At 51.0% G+C, this 25805-nt stretch overlaps 2 protein-coding genes and 1 long non-coding RNA gene across 3 annotated transcripts in view; 1 reads left to right on the top strand and 2 right to left on the bottom strand.

Moving 5' to 3' along the window:
* FANCI (FA complementation group I) overlaps positions 1-686 on the bottom strand; it is a 28923-nt gene extending 28237 nt beyond the window's left edge. The window contains exon 1 of the mRNA XM_025209667.1: positions 627-686. Coding sequence (XP_025065452.1) covers positions 627-686 — 60 coding nt within the window. The remainder of the gene's footprint in view (positions 1-626) is intronic.
* Positions 687-16857: 16171 nt separating this feature from the next.
* RLBP1 (retinaldehyde binding protein 1) overlaps positions 16858-25805 on the top strand; it is a 13315-nt gene continuing 4367 nt past the window's right edge. The window contains exons 1-8 of the mRNA XM_014522099.2: positions 16858-16988; positions 18046-18102; positions 20108-20144; positions 21307-21435; positions 21936-22140; positions 23331-23509; positions 24492-24650; positions 25318-25428. Of these exons, the coding sequence (XP_014377585.1) occupies positions 20133-20144; positions 21307-21435; positions 21936-22140; positions 23331-23509; positions 24492-24650; positions 25318-25428 (795 nt within the window). The 5' untranslated portion in view covers positions 16858-16988; positions 18046-18102; positions 20108-20132. The remainder of the gene's footprint in view (positions 16989-18045; positions 18103-20107; positions 20145-21306; positions 21436-21935; positions 22141-23330; positions 23510-24491; positions 24651-25317; positions 25429-25805) is intronic.
* On the bottom strand, positions 16975-21971 carry LOC112551038. The gene is made up of 3 exons (XR_003095151.1): positions 20271-21971; positions 19951-20110; positions 16975-19829 (listed from the first exon to the last, which is right to left on the bottom strand). It is a non-coding gene; the product is annotated as an uncharacterized LOC112551038 (long non-coding RNA).

Raw genomic sequence — 25805 nt, 5'->3', positions numbered from 1 at the left:
GCAAAAATCCCCACCACACGCACCCCGCTCCCACCCTCCAACCATTCAAAGTACCTGCATGATTTTTCATAACTTTTTTTCTGCACGTAATTTTGAGCTTTTAGCTGTGCATTTAACATCATGATTAATTACAACTAATTTTTTTTAATCACGCAACTAATCACAATCAAATTCTTTAATTGTTTTGCAGCCCTACTAACTTACAAACTTTTAAAGTCTTGGTACAAACGGTTAGTAATGACCCATAATGAATGCCCACTCAAAATCACTAACTATGCAGCGTGCAGCAGGCTCTGTTCTTATGTCTCAGTTTTGATGTAATGATGCATGTTTCAGTTTGTTTATATTATAAACTCTGTACAGTGGCATGGTGTGCATTAGTGACGTGTAGGGGGTGCACGTGCACCCCCTGAGCATGGCAGTGCACCCCCTGCGGGCAGTCTCCACTCTCCACATCCCTCCTCCCACCGCTGACATTTGCTGGCGGCATCTGCAGGCAATCAGCAATTGCTGCTGGCTGCTGCTGACATGGCCGGCAGTGTCTGCGGGTGGTCACCCACCCCTGGTTGACGCTCGCCACCCCCCCCCAACAGTGCTACCAGCATCTGCGGGAGCTCCTTGCTTACCGCCGCCACACTTCCGCTGCTGCCATGCTCCACCCCCAGCCACCAATTGTACCAGCTCATGTGCAGAATACTCACCACCATAAATGACGCGTGCCCCCCAGAACGGGGCACACGCCGTTCATGGTGGTGCACGTTCTGCACATGAGCTGGTACAATGGCAGCAGATATAAGGACATTTTTTAAACCCAGACAGTCAGTTTGTGCAAACGCAAACATGGATGAAGAGGAAATTCAGCCGACATCGATTTTATAGCGTTGTTTAGAAAATAAGAAAGCGGTCAGCGTGGAAATCGCTCATCAACATGAAGCAGAGAAAAAATGCAGACAAAATGCATGTTCCTGATAAGAATGTAAGTGCCTCTGCTGCTGCTGGTGTTTCGATGAATCTGAAACCAGGGGACCGATCAAGTGGGCCTGCACAGGTGAAGTTGAGTAATTATCCCAAAAGTTCATTTGGCAAACAAAATGGATCATTCTCATCATCCTTGTTCAATCAGTATCCTTTTATTGAATACAGTGTGCTGGCTGATGCTGTATTTTGCTATGCCTGCAGAATTTTTGACAGTACTTCTGAATACAAAGATAACAGTTTTACAGAAAAGGGGTTGCGAGATTGGAAAAAGTTAAATGAAAAGCTGAACAGTCATTCTAACTGTGCGGTTCACTTGAAATGCGTGAATAAATGGAAGAATTACCAGGCAGCAAGTAAATCGGGCTCAGTTGTATGTCACCTGTCAAACTCCCATAAGATGACTGTTCAGGAAAACAGAGAATATGCTCGAAAAATTACCGACTTGCTGCTCTATCTTTCACACCAGGGATTGGCCCTTAAGGGTCATGATGGAAAGGAAAAGTCAGAAAACAGAGGGAATTTTCTTGAGTTATGCTCCCTTTTTGCAAAATATGATGAGCAACGTTTTTTTTCTCCATGCCTGGAAACCATTGACTTTTTTTGCAATGTGCAACATACCCCAGGCATAAAATCCATGGAGTTGACAAGTCTTAGTGATACACGTTGGGTGTGCAGGTGGAGAAATGTCAAAGCTTGCAAGTCTAATTTAAAGGTTATTATCCAATGCCTAACTGAGCTCTCTCAGCATGGAAGTAACTGAATTTTGTTCAGGCAAATGGATTGCTGTACCAAGTGCAAAAAACAGATTTTGTCATCTGTCTCATTGTTTTGGAGAACCTACTATCATTATTGCATGTCACTCACAAGGCATTGCGGTCTGAAAAGGCCTCGCTCTCCACAGCAGCAACAGTAGTTACTAGCACTGCCACGACTTTGGAAAACATGAAAACAAACAAGCCTGGAACAGCGTCTGGGGAGAAGTCCTGCGATATGTCCTAGGGAGATGTCTGAGGTCGAATCCAAAGAGTGGTAGTTGATGGAAGTCAATCATTGTGGTGTGCCATGACCAGTGGGGTCCCCCAAAGCTCCGTCCTTGGGCCTATTCTTTTCAACATCTTCATTAATGATTTGGACATTGGTGTCAGAAGTGGACTGGCCAAGTTCGATGATGACACCAAACTTTGGGGTAAAGCGTCCACACCCGAGGACAGGATGGTGATCCAGGCCGACCTTGACAGGCTTGGAAAATGGGTGGACAAAAACAAGATGGCCTTCAACACCGAAAAATGCAAGGTACTCCACCTTGGGAAGAAAAACCCGCAGCATGCTTATAGGCTTGGCAGTGCTACGCTTGCTAGCACCATGGCCCAAAGCAGCTTGGGGGTCATGATTGACCACAAGATGAATATGAACCACAAATGTGGCGTTGTAGCCGGCAAAGCAAGCAAAACTCTGGTTTTGCCATAGATGCTTCTCTAGCAAATCCCAGGATGTTATCCTCCCGCTGTACTCAGCCTCGGTGAGGCCGCAGCTGGAGTACTGCATTCAGTGCTGGGCTCCACAATTTAAAAAGGATGTGGAGAAGCTTGAGAGTGTGCCGAGGAGAGCCACGCGCATGATCAGAGGTCAGGAAAACAGACCTTATGATGAGAGGCTGAGAGCCATGGGACTCTTCAGCCTGGAAAAGCGCAGACTCAGGGGGGACCTGGTGGCTGCCTATAGGTATATAAGGGGTGTACATCAGGATCTGGGGGAATGCCTGTTCACCAGAGTGCGCCATGGGATAACAAGGTCAAATGGTCACAAACTTCTCCAAGACCGTTTCAGGCTGGACGTAAGGAAGAACTTCTTTAAAGTCTGAGCCCCCAAGGCCTGGAACAGACTGCCGCCAGATGTGGTGTAAGTACCTACTTTGGACTCCTTTAAGAGTCAATTGGACATTTATCTTGCTGGGATCCTATGACCCCAGCTGACTTCCTGCCCCTGGGGCAGGGGGCTGGACTCAATGATCTTCTGAGGTCCCTTCCAGCCCTAATGAAATCTATGATATGGGGAAACTGTAGGAATAACGATTGAGGGAGACAGAGACAAACCTGTTTGGCCTCCCAGGAAGACTTTAAAACTGAGCAACTTTGTTGTGGACTCAGATTGCGGTGAGAGAAAGCACCTTCCCTTGGAACCACAAAATAATAAGCAAAAGTGGTATGTGCTTATTATTTTTTCCAGTTGTCAGTGCTTTAACGGGAAATTAAAAAGAGGTTTTCTGAGGAATCTTTAACGCTTGCCAGAAGTGTAGATGGCATTCTAGCCTGTGAACCTCAAGCAGTTGATAAGATGCTGGAAAGATATGGGAAAATTGCAAGAGTTGATTTAGTTTCGCTAAATTGGAAATGCAGATTGCACGCACTGACATTGAATCCCACGGGCTGCTTGTGGGGCTGGAAAATTTAAGATCTACGGTGACAGCTCTAGATTACCCCAATTTTTTCAAGCTTCTTCAGTTAGTTCTTACCCTACCTGTTGGCTTTGTGAAATCTGAAGCATCTTTCTCTGCAATGTGTTGGATTAAAACCTACTTAAGAACAACAATGAGCCAGGAACGTTTTTCTGCACTATGCATTCTGAACATCGAGTCAGATATTACAAGAAACCTCAGCCCTGCACAGATTGTGAGACTGTACTCGGTCAAGGCTAAACAGAAAACTTATGATGGAATAGCAATAATCAGAGCTGGGTTGAGCTTGCCTGATGGATTTGGTGCTTAATTAGTGTCCCTTTATAGACTAACTCTGGTTGTGGAGTGAGTTTGGTTTTCCCAATAAGAGGAAAGAGGCAGAGACTGCAGAGAGAGGGGCTTGGGCTATGTGTGATGTGTGAAGCATCAGCCTTTTGCTGTTTATTGTACTGCCGTAAGCTGTTAATAAAATCTGAGAGAAAATGCCATTTAATACAAAACGGACTCATTCTCATTTTTACCACAAGCCTGCTACAATATAGTTAATACTGTGATAAATGCATTGTGTGAGCATATTTAAGTAGACACACATAATTTAGATCAGCAAAAGCAGCAGGGTAGAAGTACCTTTTAAGTTTAAGTTTTACTCAGCACTGCCCCCAGATAATATTTTCTCCCTCTGTCTATGGCAGGGGCCTGGGCACCCTCACACAGGGCAGCACCCTGCTCTGCCACCTTGCAGTTGGGGAGCCTGACCCTGGCTTGACTGGACTAGTCTGGATTGACTGGACCTGGCCCTTGCTCATGGGGTTGTAGTTGAAACTTTGAACCTGCCACAAACATGGCAAAAAGCAATCCAAGGATGCTGCCTTGTTATCCTGGCACAGCTCCACATTTGGAGAACAAACTCTCACCTCCTTGAGCACCTGGATGGGGCCCCTAGTACTTCCCCTTCAGTCATTTCCACACCCGAGTTGACGTGACCACACCTGAGTTCTGGTTTTTGAGCTAAAAGCAGTCTGCAGGGCCACAAGCTAGAAGGGAGGCAAACCCAGGAAGAGCATGTAGTAGAGAGGGTAGTGTGAACAGTGGAGCAAGGAGACCATTAAGAAGGGGAGAGGGTCAGTCACACTGGTGGAGTGGAGAGAGATTAGCAGGAACTGGGTAGATTATAAGGAGCCATGAAGTCAATGGTCTCCCTCAAGAGTTGCCTGAATAGAACTGCTGCTGCCCCTTTCAGCAGCTGGTTTTAAAGTTTGGATGGAGCAAGAAGCAAAGGGGGTGTGCTGCATCGCTGCTCCCCTTGGATCTGCCATGGCCAGGGGGGTTATTTAGTGCCAGGTCCTGATGCCTGTGGGACAAGACAGTTCCCCCTCAGAGCTGTCTCCCGACTCCACTCTTGGCTGGGCTTTCTCTGGTGGTTCTCCTCTTCTGTGGTGCTGCCCCACTCTCCTGGTCTCATCCTTTGACTGGCTTGTCCCTGCTCCCCACTGCTTTTCATGTGTTTTTTTTTCCCTTCTGCCACATCCACATGGATGCCAGCAGCAGCACTCACTAGGGCTTTGTTACCCCACTGTCAAAATCCTCATGTCCCCTATCCCCATGGCAAACAGTAAGCACAAAACAGTTAGGAACATCTAGCCCCCTGGCACTGGTGTCCAAGGCCTTGTTCCGCCATGTCTCTGCACCAGTTGCTTCATTCATTATCACAGTATTGTTCCAAAGAATAGATGACTCTACTTGCTCCTGTAAGTCACAGCCAGTGTTGTTTTGCTGTATGGTTTTCAATGAGGCTGTTCCTGGAAGAGCTATTGGCATGCACAAGGAAACGTGCTGGGGAGCTGGGGATAGCATATGTGAAGCAGCCCTGTAGTAAGTATGAGCGGAGAGGATACCGTGCAGAGGAAGGAAGAACAACTGGTAAATCTGTCTGACAAAGCAGCCATGAAGGTTTCCAGCTTCTCCTCCAGCCAGCAGCGAGGACAAGGTACGAAGGAATCAGAGAACCAGCCCAGATGGGTCTGAGTGGGAAGACCCAGAAACCAGCAGTGCCACCGAGGGGTAGCTCGGTGGAAGCGACAAACACTCCAATTAGAGCAAGGGCTCCCCCTTGTTTTCCACACATCCAGTCATGCATACATATGGTATATAAGGTGCTGAGTTCCCCACAGGATGCTTATGTGTCAGGTAGCATCTTTCCAAGCAAATGTTGCACACATTAACTTGAACCATTTTCTGCTGTTGGACTTTTTGCTGGGCATAACCACAATGCCTGTTGGTATATGCCCTCCCTCCACTTCTTATTCTGCATGGTCTCCTGAGATTTGCTGGTGACCGAGCGTCACAGGCCTATCCTGGAACCTGGCGGAGGCCTGCAATGAGGTGCTGGCTCTGTTTTTCTAGGTAAATAGTCTGTGGGACGCAGAGTGGTTTCCCCTTACAAGAGGGAAGCTGTGTATTTCTTTTTTCTAAACTTCTGTTTTTTTGTCCCCTTCTAAGATTCAGCTGAAGATTTCTCTGCATTGTCAAGTCACCTCCTGGGGGGGAAACTGGGGGAGCAAGAATGCTGCTGCACAGCTGCTCTTGTTATGACAACTGAGACACAAGACAGGGTGTTTAGGCACATTTGATAAGTTATTCAGTTTCTGGCAAATGACTTGCTCATTCTGTTTTGTTCCAAAGCTGGTTTCTCATGCTGGGAGATATCAATAATGAGAAACCACTGATTCTGCATTGGAGTGTCTCTGCGCTACCCCCTTGCCAGTTTACCTGAAAGAGTACGAGGTGGCAGAAGCCAGCATACGTCCGTCAACTCTGTGCAAGATACCTGAGGAAACATGAATCATCCCCAAAGAGTTTGCTGCTGACCTGCAGCTCCATTATCAGCGATTTGGACCACAGGGTGAAAAGCAACCTGTTTAAATTTGCTGATGATACCAAAATTTGGGGTGAGGTGGGCACGCTAGTAGGGAGGGAAAGACTGCAGCAAGACCTGGATAGGTTACAGGGGTGGGCTAACAAAAACAGGATGCGTTTCAATACTGACAAGTGCAGGGTGCTGCACTTGGGCAGTAGTAACCAGCAGCACACTTATAAGATGGGAAACTCCCTTCTTGAGAGCACGGAGGCAGAAAGGGATCTTGGAGTCATTACTGACTCCAAGATGAACATGGGCCAACAATGCGAGGTCACGGTCGGCAGGGCTAACTGGACCCTATCATGCATCCACAGGTGCATCTCAAGCAGGGCCAAGGAGGTGATCCTCCCCCTCTACGCGACACTGGTCAGGCCACAGCTGGAGTACTGTGTCCAGTTCTGGGCACCCCACTTCAAGAGGGATGTGGACAACATTGAGAGGGTCCAGAGGAGGTCCCACCCACATGATCCGGGGACAGCAGGGCAGACCCTACAATGAGAGGCTACGGGACCTGAACCTGTTCAGCCTTCACAAGAGAAGGCTGAGAGGGGACCTGGTGACCGTCTATAAACTCACTAGGGGGGACCAGAAAGGTTTGGGGGAGACCTTGCTTCCCCTAGCGCCCCCCGGGATAAGAAGGAATAACGGCCACAAGTTGTTGGAGAGTAGGTTTAGATTAGACATCCGTAAGAACTAATTCAGTTAGGGCAGCTAGGATCTGGAACCAACTTCCAAGGGAAGTGGTGCTGGCTCCTACCCTGGGGGTCTTTAAGAAGAGGCTTGATGCCTAACTGGCTGGAGTCATTTGAGCCCAGTTTTCCTCCTGCCCAGGCAGGGGGTCGGACTTGAAGATCTACAAGGTCCCTTCCGACCCTACTTCTATGATTCTATGATCCTATACTCCTTTATGAGTTTGGGAATCTCTTAAGGTTCCCAAACTGAACACGGATGCTGTTTTTGTAGGCCCTGCAGATAAATAAAACTGTAGTGGGGTGTGTATTCAGATTCATGTTTAATAAAAATAATTTCACCTGTAAGACTTCTGCATCAATGGCCAGATTGTCACAGGGATGCACAACTTGGAGTCAACCTGCAGACTCATTCAGTGCCAGAGAAGTGCAAACACCTTTGGATCAGCAATTAACCCAAGAAGACCTGAGCCTCCTGCTCAGAATACCTCTGGCACTTTGTGCCACACCTTGTCATTTTGTCTTCAAGCACTATGGCCAATACAGTGTCCCACCTGAAGGAACTGTAGAACTGCTATTGAGCCAACAAGCTGGTTTTCTGAGACATGAGATGGACCAGCATATGCCTCGGATTTTTGGGTCAGAGAACAAACCTACCCATTGCTGAATAATACTGCTTTACTGACCCTGGCACACAATACACCTGCGGTCTTGCTGGGCAGCTAATACACTGTGCAGAAGTGATCTGGGACCTGATCCTGTAATAGGAAGGAATACATTTGGTTAAAGATCCCCTCTGGGTCCACAATCCTGTAAGATTCCTTCTCCAGAATGTCTCCCTTATAACAGAGGTGCCTCATGTCTACAAATGAGTAGGCCTGGGGCCAGGGAAGATCTGTACCTGTGACATAGCGTGTTCTTAAGGCAGGTGGGGGGAAGATGAGGTTCTTTCTCTGGTGCTTCCAGCTGGGACCCTCATTCAGGGGCCCACAAGTGTATCCATCCTGATCATTCTCCTGCAGTCCAAGGTCCTGGCATTTGTTCTTCTGGGTGGAGCGGAGAAGGAGGTATATAGTAAAAAAACAAGCTGCCAAAGCTTTCCTCTTCTTTCCCCAACTTTCCCTGTCTTTGCTCCTCTCAGCTGTAGGATGGTAGCTGCAGTCGGCAGAGGGCACTACAACACTATTTGTCTAAAATAATGTAGTTCTCTAAGAGCTGACAAGCACCAAGCCACAGCTATGCAGCCTTTCCCTGCTGCTTCTTTTTTTTGTGCCTCAGAGCTAGAGTCAGTGTCATTTCAGGCAGAGCAGGTATTTAACTCTCTGGGTCCCAGGGCACCATATATAACCCTCTTCCTCACACCAAGGAGCCCTAGTTTTTGCCAGGCTTTTACAGGCAGACTAAGGAGTGTCTCTGCAATGGTCCAGGCCTGGGCCCCCTCTTCCCCACACATCGCCTCTCTCTCAGTGATCCCTCTGAGGCCTCAGAGTCTGTTTGGGTTGGGTGGCAAAGCAGAGCCTGGGGAGAGAAGAGAGCAAACTGAAGCAAACTCTCCTCCCTGTCTCAGTATGAGCCCAGTTGGGCCTGCGGGGGAGCAGGTGGACCATAGAAAGCTGGGGTCTAGTGATAGAGCATTGCAACGCACTCCATCCTGACAACTACACAGTGCCCTTTACCACAGCTGGAGATGCAAGCTCCAGAAAGGAGCCCCAGAAAGAAGGTGACAGTCTGTCAGTACCCCAACAGGGTCTCTTTTCCCTGGGCATTGCCACTCATGTCATCATTCAGATGTGTGCAGCATCCAAGCGTTCCCAGAAGAGTGAACACCCACTTGGCATAGAAGGATGTGATAACACGGAGGCAGATTCACAGTCCCCAACAAAGGTTTTGGACACCCTGGGCAAACAGGCCAGGGGAGAGGGATGAAGACACTCATACTCCAACATGGCTTAGTCTGCCTTTGGTGAGGTTAACACACATGTTATATCATCAGGAAGCATCAGACTTTGGCTACAGGAAAAAGCGCAGTTTTTTTTTTTTTTGTGATTAGCAGTTGGCATCTGTCCTCCAGATTTAAAAATCAGGTGACAAAGAACAACACACAGTTAATTTTCTATATTAATTGAACGAGTCGCAGTCATGTTACTCAAGTTCAAGCGCGACCTGTTCTAAACCGGTGCTGACACGATTTAGTTTCTGAGGTCACAGAGGATTAAAAGAAACTGTTCTTATAGGCCTTACATTGAAAACAATGCTTTGAGCTCCTCCTCTTGGCTTCACTTCGCACTTCTCCCAGATTTTTTGGGAGTGACTGAATTTGAAGGGCTCTTTTACCAGTTGCAGGATACTACCCAAGAAAAATAATTCAATGTAGTTAGTAACAACTGTACATTCTTGTATGCAATAGACTGCCTGGTGCAGTGTGATGGCACCATGTGGTAAATGATCCAGGATGAGCATCTAAAGGTGGAAGATGCAGGATTTCTCTGGAGGACATCTTTTTCCCCATAGCAGTCTCTGAGACTGCCTAGCCATTGTCTGGAGGACATGGGCCTTGGGTGTGAAAACACCAGGGCTCCTTCCCAGAGCAGGTGGGCAAAGGCTTGACTGTGACCTTCCCCTCTCATGGAGTGGTGTTGCTAAAGGAGAAGGGAGTCACTTGCTAGAGATATGTGCTGCAGAAGGTAACTGCAGTGACTCACCCAGTTTTTACCAGGATTTAAATCGCACAGGTCTTGTCTGTCCTTTAGTTTTGCTTCACATCTCTCTCTTCAGTGCAGCTCCACTGCTGGTAGCAATAGGAGAAACCCTGACATTTTTACTGCCTAGCTGTAGTGTCCAGCTGTGCACAGTTAGATGGGACAGTGGTGTCAGACAGGGCAGCAGTTTCCACCATTATCAGCACTGGAGCTGTGCTGGTGCTGTGGCAGTTGCGAGGGGCTGATGGGAAGTGCTAGTGTGGACAAAGCCTTTGAGCCAGGGCGTTCCAGCGCCGCTTTCCAAGTCCTGCTGCAGGATGATTACAAGGGCTGATGACATGCCCTTGTGAGCACACTACAGCATTTCCCAATCATCAACACAGCCTGGGCCAAGGCTGCTCACTGCCTTCTCCCTGCCAATACTCAACAACAACAGTGATCACAGCCTGCCAGGCCAGTCCTGTTATTTGCACTGGGTTTTTTCCTTTGTTTCCCTCCTTCCTCTATTAGGTTCTTTGTGCATCTGGGACATTCCGGTCTATGTTGGGCAGGTGCCACGTCTCTCTGGGACCCTGCCAAGTGCCATGCAAAGTTGTGGTGCCATCTGACTGTTGAGTACCAACAACCGATTTTACTAATGTGGTAGGAACATCGACAGGCTCAGGAAAGCTGCTGGCACTGTCCTTACGCAGCACCTCTAGGTGATCAAAAGTGCAGAGGCTGCACGCACGATATCCACAGAATGGGAACCCGGGGTCCCTGCTTCCCCAGCAGGAGCCACCTGGGCAATCTGAGACCTGTGCAGCCTGAAAACACTTTCTCCAGGGAAGATTATGTGCCCTCCCATAGCTCCCATTGCTGGTGCCCATCAGTTGGTGACCTTCTATACAAGGAGTTTCCATAGCAAAGAGAGTGGTCACATACAGTACCACTGTACCCAGTCTCAGCTTGGCGTTATACACCCCAGTGAGCTGTGGCATGTGGCAATGCCCAGTGTTTGTGAAGCTTGGCATCCCCAGGTAGAACTCCCTTCCCCTTCCCTTAAGCATGTACCTCCATGCAGCACTCAGTTTAATATGGAGGCATAAGCGTCCATAGTGGTTTAGAAAATCAGGCGGAGTCTCTTGGGGTTCTCTGTGAAACCTGGATAAGGGAGGAGCCTGAGTTTTCTGGTACAGAGGGACCCCAGCATTTCCTACAGTCTTTGGGGTACACATAGCTCCATGTTTACTGGGGGCAGCACAGGTCCCGGTGCTTGAACGCCTGAGCGGGGTGAAGGCTCATGGAGTGGGTGGCCTGAGGAGCTGCAGCACTAACCTGCACAAAGTGCCCATTTGGGGACACCCGGGAAGACCTGAGGGGCCCCCTGGCTGCACCTGCTCTGCTGAGTCTCCCCTCATGTGTGGCTTGGATTAGAGTTTGCGTAAACTTCCTAAGCACCCGGGCACAAGAGGTGGCCTTTAGAGCTGAAAGAGATTTAACCTCTGTTTAAGACGCAGGGATTTAGTTGCCTGATCTGCAAACAGAGCTAGGGCATTTATGAGGCCTGCGCAAAGCAGGGACAGGAGCCAGTGTCAAAGTAGGGAAGAGAAATCATTTCAAGAACAGCTTCATAACCAAACTGGGTTTGTTCTCAAGAGCTCCCTTACCTCCTGGGAGTTGAGCAGGAAGCGAGTCAGCCAGGTGGGTCAGAGCCAGGGCTTCAGGCAAAATCTGCTCCACCAACCCAGAGCCTGCCCCAGGCTGTCCCCTATAGGACACTGGCCCAGCATGCCTGCCTGTTCTCCTGCCCAAGCCCTCCTTACAGGGAATTACTAGTTGGTTTTTTTTTTGTTTGTTTTTTTTTTTTGGGGGGGGGGGGGGGGGGGGTTGGCTTTTTTTAATAGAAAATTTTCCATGTCCCAAGTAAAATCAGCCAATTCAATTCCAAATCCATGTGAATCATTCAAGAACCACATGTGGCCCTGCTACTGGCAAGCATCCTCCACCCCTGCCTGGGCTTCAGATACTTCCAAATCCTTTGGCGGGCATCCTCCATGCAGGCCCAAGCCTGGAGGCTTGGGGTTTGGATGCCCCCAAGTTTTGCTTGCCTTTGGCCGTACGGCCACAGGAGCAAGCTAGGCAGGAGTCTCCCATTTCCATAAAGATGACATGTAGCCGAGATCCTCCCACTGGAAGTCAAAGTTGGAGGCTAACTATCTGTCATAGGGAGTCCGGTCCACAAGCAGATGAGGAAGTTACTAGTGCCCTTTCCTAAGGTGCTAATTCCAGTCCCAGGGAGCTCAGCAGCATCTTGGCTGGGTCACTGAGGGTCCATAACATTTTTAAATGGCTTATAGCAAACATATGGCAACAAACAATCCAGATCCTTCTACTGGTAAAGCACAGGCCCTCTCATTTGTACTAATGGAGAATCCCCACTGACTGGAGTCAAAGGTCTCTGACACACAGAGCAGCCCTGACTGCACCCAAAAGAGGGCAGTGGTGCTACATGCAAACCAGCCAGGTGTTTTCCCACTATCTAGCACCCTTCCTCTTGAGACTGTGCTTCACTTAATTAAATTCAATCCTCTGAATTGAACTCTCATCCCAGATGCTCCCGGGTGGATTTGTGTCACTGCCTCCATTTTGCAGAAAATAAGGCCCAGGTTGAGGAAGCGACTCATCCAAGTGCATAGAGACCAGGAGCTGAGACTCCTCATACACAACACTGGCCATGCTCCCCTGCTGCAAAACAGCTTCTTGGTAGCCCCCAGCCACACACACTATCTCTTTCATATGGACATGCACCTGCAACATGCACACACACTCTCAGGTACATTGTTGGCCTAGCCTGGGTCCCACAGGGACACACACTGGCAAGGCTGGTGGTGGGAGGAGTTCCACCTGCCCCCTCCACCTGGATGAAGTGGAGGTGGGCAGGCGTCAATAGGGCTGCCTGGGAGCTCTGGGAAGGGGAACCTCCAGCTTTCATTTAAAACAACCCTTTCCCTTGGGAAGAGCCTTGAAAAGGTTACTGTGGCTAAATCATGTAAAACAACAGCTCAGAGCAAAAGGAGTGTGAAGTCTGGCGTCCGTCCTGCACTATCAATGCACTTTTGCTGGCGAGCCAGGTACTGAAGTGTGGGGTGCTCTCCAGCAAACAATCTCTTCACAGTCCTCAGCCTGTCTGGACACAAGCCTGAGACCATTGCTGATGGAGAGCAGAAGCATCTGAGGAAGCTGACCAAAATAGCTTGTAACAGGGTTCATGTGCAAAGGCTGGGACTATTCATTCCAGTGCTCAGCTCTGAGTCTGCAAGGGGAACTCGCCTTCTGCATTCCCCTGACAAGGTACAATCGCAGCACTCAGGGGAGGCATCACGTCATCCCTGACCTCATAAGCCAGCCCAAGAACAAAAGATACAGGGCCAAGCTGCTTCTGCACTGAGAACCCTCTACTGACTTCAGGCCTCATTTCTCTATGCCCCCTCAGCCCAGAGTCTACTGAGCTGGTACTAGCAAGGACTCTGGGGTGCATTTGTCCATCCCTCAGAGTGGGGACACCTTCAGCTACCTTCTGCAAGAAAAAGGCTTATTACCCAGCATGATCAGGAGGGACCTGCTCCCCACATGACAAAACCAGACCACAACCAGAGACTGCAGGTTCATGAACCTGCAACTCAAGTTGAGGGAAACTCAGCAAAAAAGCATGGTGAGACACCTAGGAGGTGGGAGGTGTGCGGCCAGAGCAGGAAGAAGTGAAGGCTGTTTTTAGGAAGGCAGTGATTTTAACCCAATCCATGCTGTGTTTGGTGGTGTGATTTTAGGGAACCCTTTGGAAACAACATGCTCCAGCAGAAGCAACATGTTCAGATTACTCAGTCTGGCCCCCAAGGGAGCACTTGCGACCCCCTCAGGAACCACAGAACCGCCATCTCCCAGCGTTGGAGAGAGGAAGGAAGGACTTTTCAAGTGACAAGATTTGTATCCAACTCTTGTCTCTGCCCAGACTCACTGTGTATGCCAAGTCACTTGGTCCCACCATGCCCCTGTTTCCCTCCTGTATGGCGGGGACAATGACTCCAACCCAGCTTCCAGAGGGATGGAGCCACAGGACTCAGCCTACTAATCAAAAGGCACAGGTATGGCACACAATCCTTTATCAGGCCTCTTATGTCCCCTTTGTTCTGTGCTTTCCAGGGATCCAGGAGAGAGCAGGCTTCCCAGCCATACCAGCCAGTGGAAGGAGCCAAGTGCTTCCTCCTGAGGCCCCTCCTGATAACTGTGCTGGCTCCCAGGCAGAACAAGGGCTGCATTCTCCTCATTATCTCCACTCCAACAACTTGCTTGTGACAGCACTGAATGGCTCTCGCACAGGCAGCCGTCTGTACCAGGAACTGAGAGACCCATCAGATATAAACAGGTCGCTCCGCTGGCCAAAATAAGCCCAATGTCCTGAAGAAAGGGCTGCCTGTAAAGGCAGGGCCGCTCACCTCTACTGGGCTTGTCATGTTTCCTGGTAAACTGAGGGAGTATTACATAGCTGGGCAAGTCTGAACTCAGACAGAAGACAGGGCAGGGTGGCACCTAGTTTCAAACTGCTTCGGCGCATGAGCTTTCATAGGCAATAGCCTACTTCAGCAGATGCTGTATGATCCACTTAGGGGGAAGCAGCTTAAAGCAACAGATATTTTGACAGGCCTGGAACTTTCCCAGCAAACTCCCATTGAAACAGGGTCTGGGGAGGACATTGCTTCCTTGGGACAGGCCTCCTGTGGAGCCTCACATGTGCACATCCTAGGCTGGACTTTCTGGAAGAAGGGTCAGTCCCAGAAGTACCCACATCCCCTGGGCCATGTATTCCCCCTTCAGCTGCTGTGGGGCTGGAAATGAGCATTACCATCAGTGACGTGCAATGGAACTGCAGAGCTTCTGAAGCAGAAGGGGCAATGGAATAGGTGCTACGTCCTTCCCGCTTGATCAGAGCAGGACACTGACCCATCTAGAGAGGACTCCCACCTCCAGTAGGGGCCAAAGCACCCATGCACTTTGTTTGCATAAGAGACAGAGACTTGCCTGGCTGATCCCTGCAATAATTAAGTTTACACCCTTGGGATGAGACTGGCAGGTCTGATATGCAGGGTACTCACTTAACACACTTCCAGGGCACCAGCCCCATGTGCCCATTGTAACTCTGCCCAACTCCTAGTGCCAGAGCCATTGATGCAAAGCCCTCATCTCTTTGGACCTGCTTGGAAACTTTCATGAGCTGTGAGAGCTGCTCTAATGCAGCCCCTGTGCACCAAGCTTCACAGCTCACCTCCCCACCACAAACTCCATAGGGCAGGTGAGAGCGGGGTGGGAGATGGCCCAGACGTTTGTGGGGGGTGGGGGGAGAGGGTGGGATGGGAATGGGGCAGCATTACAGCCTAGACAAGGGAATCCTGAACCAGCAGATACCGAATGGGGGAGTGTGAAGCCCAGTGGTTTTGACCTGATTCTGCTCCTTCCCTCACCCACCCCGAGTCATGTGTCTTCCTCCCCCCTTGCAGCAGGGTCTCTGCTCAGTTTGCAGTGCACAGATATGGAATTCAAATCCTTCAATCCCAGCAGTGTTACAAAACATGCCTTGTGTAAGCCCCTTCATTCCAGCACCCACCACTTAGCCAGGGCTCCCCTTAGCAGCGCCCTTCAGAATAAGAGTCTGGCCATGAAGGAGAGTTTTTCATGGAGCCTTGTGTTCATTACCTTGTCCCACGGGGCAAATGAGTGAGCCTCCTTCAAGGGGAAGTAACACTCTTCTCCTATCAAAGCACAAGTGGCTGTGAACGGGTCTGCAGATATGAGATGCAGAGCCCTTTGTCACACCAACTGTGAGGTTCAGGGACCTACTTCCCATGCCCTACCAAAAGCAGGAGCCCATGGAGGTGGCTTCTCACTCCTCTATTCATCTACTGCCTGACAGAGCTCTCCCTGGCATCCATGCCCATGAGGGATCACCATGCCCTTCTCACCTCAGCCTGGTAAACTGGGGTGGTTGGTGAGGGGGACAGGAGGTGGACACTGGGATCGCCTGGTGCAACCTAACTCATACACTGACTATACTTTCAGGGATCATTTCTATAGTCGGTCATTTCTATACTTACCTGGCCAGGGAAACACCATATATCTGGGTCCATGAAGGCAGTTTTCCTTAAGCCCTCCCCGGGATAACTGTTCTTCTGGCGTGGTTTAGTACCTGCCAAGGCGTTGGGGTTTAAAACCGATTTTATGGAAATGGGAGGCTCCTCCCTTGCTTGCTCCTGTGGCCATGTGGTTGAGGGCAGGCAAAACTTGGGGGCATCTGAACCCGAAGCCTCCAGGCTTGAGCCTGCATGTAGGATGCCTGCCAAAAGACTTTAGAAATATCTGAAGCCCTTGGTGGGGCCACGTATGGTTCTGGACTGACTCACGGGTTTGGACTTGATTTAGCTGATTTGGCTTGGAACATGAAAAATGTCTTTATAAAAATACACTGACTATACATGCAGTCCCATGCATTCAGATCTGGAAAAGGGACACACAGTGGGAGATTTCAGGGCCTCACTGGAACCCTGTCTCCAGAAACACCCTGACTATGGAGCAGAGTTTGAGGAACTTAGCATTGTATATCTGCGTGTGGGGATCAAGTCCAGCTGGGTAATGTCTTACACCAAGAGCTTGCGATTGACTCCTCCTTGGGAAGGTCCCAATGGAGTGGCTGTTTGGGAGCAAAGTTAAAGCTAGAATAGGCTGTGTTATACAGTGAGAGCTCAGATGGGAGCTTGGACTCATCTGTTCTTGGTGAATGTTGCTGGCTGATGAATTTGATTGCACAAGAGAAAGGAGGGGAACTCGTGTTTACATGGCTAAACACCAGTCCTTGGTGCATGAAGGAGTCACTTGGGTTCAGTTCCAGTGCACTGGAGACTGCAAGGCCCTTTTAGACATAGCCAAGCGTGAGAAAATTGTCTTTTCCTGACCAAATTGCATGGGCAGGAGCAGTAATCCCACCGTTCACGCAGAGCTATCACCTAGGGTCCAATGCCCTGCTGAAGTCACCCCTGGAGGTACTCCAGCAGGAGGGAGCTGCCCCTTTCTTCTTCATGTTTGTACAAATCCAGCCAGTCCTCTTTCCTTTTTTAAGAGATTTATTTCAGATTCCAAGAGATTATCAAGAGGCTTCACCTAAAATCCCAGGGAACAATTTGAAGCAGAGTGTTCAGCACTTACCCTTGTGACACGTTGAGGTAAGATCACCTCCTCCCTGTGTGGAAAGCCACTTTCTTGTCTTGGCAGCCAAGATCAGGAGAGGCTGGCTGTCTTTCAAGCCTATATTGATCCTGCAAAGCCATTGTGCATTGCATCTGGGCTGTTTGGCAATTTTACTAAGTCAGGGTCTGCTTTATAAGTCGGCATGATAGGCAGAACTTCACCCATACGTATCCTCTCTCTGCAGCAGGATGATTAACACGCTCCAGCCACATTTCAGTGTGAAAAAGGAGCGAGCCACACACGTGCACTCAGGGGAAGCGGCAGAGCAATGTGTGGTGAAGCATAGGCCTTGGAGTGGCAGAGGCTAGGATGGCGGGGCATGGGCAGAGCTATGTGGGGAAGGCTGCCCATTACCCCCACATGCTGTCCCTCAGTTTGGTCCCGGTGGCCAACTCCCTACTCAGTCACAAGGCCAAATTCACTCACAGATTGGCAAGCAAACCATTCACAAACCCAAGGATTGGAATCATGAATGACCCGGCCATGCCGATTACCTTCCCCGCAGCCCTTGGGAAGCAGACAGACCCAGGAAGAACAACCTCCCCAAAGCCCCTGTCCCAGCTCCATCCCCATCCCTCCCATCCAGCCTGCAGCTTAGGCAGGGATCCCCTTCAGTGTGTGAGGACAAGAGAGACGGTTTCTCTGGGGGAGAGGAGAAGCTGTCAGCCCACATCCTCCACCCCGGTCTCCTTTCCCCAGTGCCGAACACTAATGAGCGTGGCCCTCTCACACAATAAGCGGCTTTTATACTTCACTAATCGGTCTTAGAATCGCCCCGGCTCCCCCTCCTCCACACACGCTCCTGCCAGCCAAGAGGCCTCTTGCCCCCTTCCCCGCTCCCTCCCTCTCCTTATCTGCCTGTTGCAATGTTTAATGGGGTCTCTTGCCTGTTTTTGTGCTGACTTAATTAAAAAGCAGCTGTGAGCGATGCCTTGTGACGGCCTAATCCCAGCCCGGTGACTACAAAGCTTTTGCCCAGGTTTCTTCCTGCTGCATTCAGGCCTCTCACTTGACTCTCTCTCCCTGTTCTAGTGCCTCATAGCCTCACGCCCTGACTCCTCCAGGACGGTTCAGCTTCTCTTGTCTCTGGTGAGTAGTCGGGACTCTTTCTGGGCTCTTAGTATCAGAGATATTAATCCAGGCCCCCCATTAGTGTGAGGGCGGGAAGCGGGGAATGGAGAGCAGGGGAGGACAACATAGGATTGTGCCCTATAGTCCGTTCTCTCAGGCTTTGCCCAGTCCTAGTTTGAAAAGCCTCAAGAAAGAGAGCTCTGGTGCCCTTTCAGGGGAAGACAGTTCAATGACCTGAGAGCCAACGGAGAGAGGAAAGCACTGTAATGTCCTGCATGGGTTTGAACTTCAGGTCCATTTGCTTCCCCTACTCTGGATGGGTGGATGGTCCGCAGGACTGAGCCCTGGATGCTGCTGCTGCCAATCCTCCTTCTCTGCTGCTCAGATCGTGTCTGAATCAGAAGCAGGGTCAGTGAGCAAAGACGACACTGGGGTTTACGGCTTGTCCTCCCTGCTGCACTCTGACCAACAGCTTCCTTCAGTAGCTGCCCATCAGGGCTTCTTGCTCCTGCTCAAGATACCTGTAGGAAGGCTTCCAGGCTTGAGCAGCCTTTGGGAAGAGGGCGGATGGGCTCTGGGGACGAGGCGTCTATTTTCAGTATTTGAGGACTCAATCAGAAAGTCAAGCAGAAACTTCATCCCACATCCAGGAGGTAAGAGAGAAATGGACAAACAACACACAGAGATTCAGGGGCTACACGGCAAGGACTGATAAGGGAGAATTATTTGCTTTCTAGTACATGCCAAACGGAAACCACACAGCAAGCTCTTGGGCATCCTCTTATCTGTATCCAAGGACATCCACCTGACAATTCTTGGAAGAGATCCTGAACTGGTTTGCTGTCCAGTGGGGCAAAGTCCCATCACAGAGCTGAGGTCCTGGCTCAGGACAGGGGCAGCAAAGGGGTTGTGCAGCTCAGGAGCAAAGTGCACTGGCAGGGCTGCACAAGGGCACCACCGGACTGGAACGTGCAGGCACCTCGAGAGCATGTGAAATGATCTCTGGACAGAGCACCAAGGTCTGCTCTCTGTTATACTTGCATGACCCCAGTGAAGTCAAGCATTTGTTTCACAGCTTTTGAAGCGCTTTGGGATCCTTTAGGGCTCAAGAGTTGTTAGAAACAGAAGGGAGAAGCTCAGATAGGTCAGGGCAGCTGCCCCTCATTGAGAACATAAACTGAAGTAGCTGCTCTGGATTACAGCAGGATGCTCTATATTTCTCTTCACCTCCCTGCAAAGATCCTTAGGGATTAGCCCTTGCATTAGAGTACAGAGAATACTGAAGTTCACAAAGAAAAGAATCAGAAGCAGGAAGGTGCCTCATTCCCAGAACCACCTGCCTGAAAACCAGCCTGCCACCCTTGGGACTGCTGCCAGACATTAGCTAGGGCCATCCTGAAGAGGGTCTTCAGAGGAATCTCAGGTCTGTCTGAGATCCCTGCTGTGCTGCCGGGACCTTCCTCAGGTGCCTCAGACTGGGAACATTCCCCAGCCCAAACAGATGTGTGATGGGTTAATTGCCGAGTCCAGCCAGCCCCATGCACTTGTAACAGCCCAGGCTGCATTGAATGCCTCCCTCTGCCTAAAAGTAGCGGAGCTAGGCATTTCTGTCTTCAGGAAAGAACAAGGTTAAGATGGAACCAGCCTGTCTGAGCTCCTGGGGTCTGTGAGGCCTCGTGATTACTTCCAACTGTGCGACTCTCCTCTACGAAGCTCCAAGGGGGAACAGCAAGTCCTTTGCACCTCTGAAAAACAAGGCAAAAGAGTGTATCGGACAGATATCCAAACTCCAAGGCCCTTTGGCCCAAGTGGCCCTAATGTTTCTCAGAGCCACTGAGTTGCTTGGGAAGGAGGAATAATTATTACCCGAGTGAGCTGAGGGGGAGCTGGGCATCCAATGGCGAATCCCATTTACATCCCTTCTCCTGATTCCTGTGGAAGTGGCCAGGCCAGGGCTCCTAGCAGGGCAGGTGCTTTGGGCTGTGCAGATGCCTCATGGAGAATTCTTCCTTGTCTCTTTCAGGACCTGTGGATGCCAAGGACGCAGCATGTCTGAAATGGTGAGTGCTGCTTCTGCTCAGCATCCCCTCCCCACCACCACTGCCCTAGCCAAGAAATACAGCAGCCAGATGGAGCCACCGCTCTCCGCTTGTTCACAGAGCTGCCAAGCGGAAAGCATCCCCTACCTCAGTGTCAGGCCGGTGCAATGTCATGGTAGCCCGAATCCAGCCAGGCAAGGTGATCCAGGTGAACAGCAGGGCTGGATCGGCACTGCTGTTAATAAGCTTCTCGAGAGACTGGTATGGGCAGAACTCTAGCAGCTTGCCACAGAAGCGCTTAAATGAAGTTCACTAGGGGACAGTACACAGAGCAGGCACAGTGGGAACTCTGGGGATGACGTGCAAGCTTCTCCAGAGCAGCCTGGAGAAGCTGCGTGGGTTGGCTATCCCGCCCCAGAGACTGCCTTATGTCCAGCATGTGGGTCTATAGCTATGACTGACGGGAGATTTAGCCCCTCCTGCCCCACACTGTCCTCCTGCCTCACTCTCCCTGGCCTTTTCTGGCTTTGAAACTAGCAGGTCACCCATGCTGAGCAGTACCACTGGCTTCCCTGGCTGTGTGGTGCCCAGCCTGGGGGCAGCACCACAACTGTACTGAGTTCATGTGGATTTAGCTTCCCTGGCCATACTGACCTATGTATTTCTGTGGCCCAAAAGACAGCACGGACTGCATTTTTCTCTGCAGCTCTTGAACAGCACCCACCAAACCTTGCCAGGCCCTTGGCACAGGTACTCCCAAGTGCAAAGCTGAACTGCTAGCACAGTCCGCCAGCCTCAGGCCAGCAGGCTTCCTTCAGAGAGGAACCAGGTTTCCTAGTATTCAACCCATGCTAAGTGCCGCCCCCCCCAGCATAGGGAACCCTTGCCCGTATCTGACCCTGACACAGGCCCCATTGCAACCTCTGCCCATCAAAACTCAGCACCCACCTGAGCCTTCCTCACAGCCAGAGGGAGCTCCCTCGCCGGACCCCAGCACAGACCATTACCTCTGGTGCCAGAGAAGTCACTTAACCCGAAGTCAGCGCAGGATGCTGGTCCAGGCCCCATGGGCATCTTTCTGGTGCCAGCGCTGGTGGTGTGCTCAGGGCTGCCTTAGGCCTGGAGCAGGTCACAGAGGGGAAGACTCCTCACGCTATCTCTTCTTGCTGTGGCTTTGCTCCAGACTGGAACGTTTCGAGTTGTCTCTGAGGAGGAGCAGGCCCTTCGTGCCAAACTCGAGCGACTCACCATCAAGGACCATGGCCCTATCTTTGGCAAGTGTGAGAAAATCCCTTCACACACCCTGCAGAAGGTGAGAGCTTGGAAGAGGGGTGGGGAGAGACAGCCTGGGTACCAGGCAGATGGGGCCAGCCCCTTCCTGCAAGAGGAAGGGGGCTCCTTTGACTGATCCAGCGCTGAAGATCTTCCATTGCCCATCACCCCATAAGACTCTTAGCCCCACATTGCTCCTATGGCTCTGGTCAGACCCTGGTCTCTCTTCTGGATTGATGCCATGATCCTCACTAGCATGTAGGTGCTATAGGGCACACAGCCAGAGGCAGTGGGAATACTCCCTAGACTCAGCTGCCTCGTCCCCTGGGAGCAAATCCCATCTCTCTGCCACCTAAAGTGGGTTTTGGGGTCATTGCAAGGTGTCCCTGCTGGCCAGCAGAGCGGGTAGGGAGAGCCTTTGAGACAGCAGCTGTGGCTTCCAGCCCTGCTCCCCTCCAGGATGCTGTGCAGCTGAGGTCCTATCCACATAAGCACACCCGTTCCTGATTCAGGCACTGGTCTCCCTCCACCCTGCCCCAGGCGAAGGACGAGCTGAATGAGACTGAGGAGAGGCGGGAGCCAGCACTGAAGGAGCTGCGGGAACTGGTCCATGCAGGAGCCAGCGGGCAGGAGGAGCTGGGCAAGGCAGTGGCAGAGAAGGTGCAGGGAAAGGATGACTCCTTTTTCCTCCGCTTCATCCGTGCCCGCAAGTTTGACACCCACAGAGCTTATGAGCTGCTCAAAGGTGGGTGCCCCCTGCTCTCCCCTTGCCCCCAGTCTGGGGGGACAAGGCCACTCCCTGCTCCTGGGGCACATTCATATTCCTCAGAGTGAACGCTGTGGCCTGCATCCCAGCCGCAAGGCCAAGTCTATGTACTTAGCAGGAGCTGGCATAAGATGCAAGCCCTTCATGACAAACTGATCAGTGTCCCTCTCCCTGCAGAAAGGGGCTGATGTTCACAGCTCTCACCGCTGCCACTTGCCCTAGCAAACTCCATCTCTTGGGACTGGGGTCATATGGAGGACCAGGACTGGGGAAGGCTGGCGGTCACTGAGGCCAGGCAATGGTGGGAGCAGTGGGGAGGACTGGTGCTGGTTGCTCAGCTCTGCCTGTAGGATGGTCACAGGGACATGGGTAGCAGGAAACTGAGGCATTTGCGTGTCCTGGTCCGGGCATCACGGGCTGGAACAGGGGGCCTAGGGGGACAGAAGGGAGGTCTCAGCGTGAGGTAGCTGTAGCCCCTGTGCTGTCTGGCTCCAGCTCCAGGCTTCTTTGTCTCTGTCCCATTGATAATGAGGCTGTAATTAGTGGTGTTGGCACAGGGGCTGAGCAGAAGCTTCTTCCCAGAGTGAGTTTCCTCATTGCCCTTAATGACCACGGACTGCCAGGGAAAGTAGGCTGAGGGTGGGGCTGGCATAAGGGAGGGAGGCAGAAGGACTCAGCTCTGGGGGAAGAGAGACAGCAGGGACAAAAACATCACACTGGTACTTGAGGGGGAGAATGGGGCTGGGGGCAGCCAGATTGGGAGAGCAGCCATATGCTAGGCAGGGGGAGGCTGTGGCTGGCTCTCAGACTAGGCGCTCTCAGAGCCTGGTGGGAAGCCGGGGAGGAACACTTTGGGCTGGGATCCTGTCCCCAGGGAACATGGCATCGGCCTGGCTGCAGCACCAGATTCGTACTCAGTGCAAGCTCTGTGTCTCTTTGTGACTGATGCGTGCCCAGCCTGATGGGAGCCCTGGGCTGGGACCTCCAAGGTACCCAAAGCCCTGCCACCGAGCTGCTGTAGGAATGCACATGGCACAGCATGACCCGGACCAGATGTTCTTGCCATCTGCTTACCGCTATGCAGGCAGAGTCCAACCGTTGCACTGGCACCAGGGAAGGGAGCACCCTCTCATTCCAGACTCTAGCCTTCTCTCTCTTGCTGCCTCCAGGCTATATAAATTTCCGCCAGCAGTACCCCGAGCTCTTTGAAGACCTGACACCCGAGGCCGTGCGCAGCACCATCGAGGCTGGCTACCCTGGCATCCTGTCCAGCAGGGACAAGTATGGCCGGGTGGTGATGCTCTTCAACATTGAAAACTGGGACTACGAGGAGATCACCTTTGATGAGGTTTGTTTAGCCCTGCTGGCCCTAGGGGTTACAGCTTCATCCCCTGGCAGGGGACAGGTCAAGCCCTTTATCTGACTGTGGGCTTTAAACACACCCACCCTCTCATACCCTGGGCCTCCAAGGTCTAAGCCAGTGGGTTCTCAACCTTTCTAGACTCAAGGCATCTCTTGGAAAATGTCAGCTCTTAATTTTCCCTAACATTTTGATTACAGAAAAACAATAGAGCACTTCTTCCATTGCAAATAATTCAGGAAGACCACAGCAGGTCAGGATGTTTTTTGACTTGCATTGTACCCTGCAACACCCTTGAAATGATCTTGAGGCATGCCATTTGAGAATCACTGGTCTTAGCAAAGCTCTTTTCTCCTAAGTCATGCACTAGTAAATAGGATGGATACAGCATGCCTCATCCTAAGGGATCCCAAAACATTTGCACATCACAGGTCAGGTTTGGGGGTGCAGGGTTCAGAGCACTAGCACCACGGAGAACGCTGGGGATGTCTTGCAGCTGTAAATGTACTTCATGAAGGAAGGTTGGCATCCTCACCCCCATTGTAGAGAAAGAGAAACCAAGAGGAGAGAGGACTTGGCCAATAGCATCCAACATGCAACAGGAATCTGGACTAGTTTAACTCGCATGTTTTCTTGGCCTCCTGACAGCACACAGTACCCCATCTTTGACTCATCTCTGTCTTCAGCCTTGTGCATATTGTGCACCTCTACCTTCAGAAAGGCAAAAATGGCAGCTGTTTAACAGTGTTAACATAACAATTACAGCAGAGGAGAAAGGAAAAAAAATCCAGATGAATTCAGGGAGGCAGAATACAGCTGGGCAGGTTGGAATTTATAGAGGATCCATCTCTGCCCTCAGGTGCCCTTGCTGCGCCAGTAAGAAAGCAAAGGCGGAGGCAGGGGGGCACATTTTGGGCTGGGAAGGACTTGTACATTTGTGACCTTGTTCCTCTCTCTCCCTACGGCTCAGATTCTTCGTGCCTATTGTGTTATCCTGGAGAAGTTGCTGGAAAATGAAGAGACCCAGATCAATGGATTCTGCATCATTGAGAACTTTAAGGGCTTCACCATGCAGCAAGCATCTGGCATCAAGCCTGCTGAGCTCCGGAAGATGGTAGACATGCTGCAGGTGAGGACGTGCTTCTGCTGCCCCAACCAGGCACCAAGAGGTAGACACAGGTGTGGAGTACTCAGAGGAGGTGGGGCTCAGAGCAGCAATAAGGGCATTCTGCAGGCCTGTGTGGGGCTCACCTGGGACCAGACTGGCTCAGGGAGGTAGAACCTCAAGGTAGGAGCTCTTGGCTATATAGCATAGCGCTGCATGAATGGGCACCACTGTGCTAGTAACCCCCAGAGTTGAGTCCCCTCCATTCACTACTTGCTCCTCCAGAGATCATAGCAAGCAACAGTCACCAGCTAGTATTGCCAAAGGTGGCACCTTGTAGAAATGGTCTGGCCAGCGATGCCACCACAAGTTGTGGGCGCAGTAAAGTCCTAGTTCCCATGAATGAACCACTCTACCTACCAGAGGCACCTAGCAGAGCCAGTCCACCTGCCAGAGGTGCGTCTCACCACCTCATCTTTGTCCTGCCATGCTAGTCTGCTTAGCATCACTGTACAGAAATACCAATGGTGTGCAACGGTATTTGTACATCACCCACACATACTCCCAATCTCTCACCCAGAAAAGTATCTCTGGAAGGGATATTGCCACCCTCACAATAGGTATTGACTACCAATGTCTCTGTGCATGTAGCGCTAAGTAACACACTGTTGCCTGGGTTTTGGATCCACAGGACTCTTTCCCAGCTCGATTCAAGGCCATCCACTTCATCCATCAACCTTGGTACTTCACTACTACCTACAACATGGTCAAGCCTTTCCTGAAGAGCAAGCTTCTGGACAGGGTGAGTGTGTTGGGAGGCAAGGAGAGATGCATGCTGTCCCTGCAGAGGCAAAGGGCTGGGGTCAGGGGCTGCTAGCTCCCTGAAATCAGGGAAAAGCAGAGAGCCCAGAGGAGAAAATGCTGCCTCTGGCCTCTCTGGCCAGTGGCTTTTCTGCTCATGGGCAGGTCCTGACCGTGCAGGGAACGACAACCATGCTGGCTACATGACTGTAACACCCCAGATCTGGTTTATGGGCCTGTTTTGGCCACAAATGGTGGTTGTGTTGCCCTTTATCAGGATTCTCTCAAGTTCTTCCAGCCCAAGCAGTGCAGATAAGTATGAGAGAGTCCCACAGCTGAGGGGGCAGACAGGGACATGGTGTGATAGTGATAGAAAGC

Source organism: Alligator sinensis, unplaced genomic scaffold (genome assembly GCF_000455745.1).
Source record: "Alligator sinensis unplaced genomic scaffold, ASM45574v1 scaffold874_1, whole genome shotgun sequence".
Taxonomy (NCBI): Eukaryota; Metazoa; Chordata; order Crocodylia; family Alligatoridae; genus Alligator; species Alligator sinensis.
This window is presented reverse-complemented; position numbering and strand designations above follow the sequence as displayed.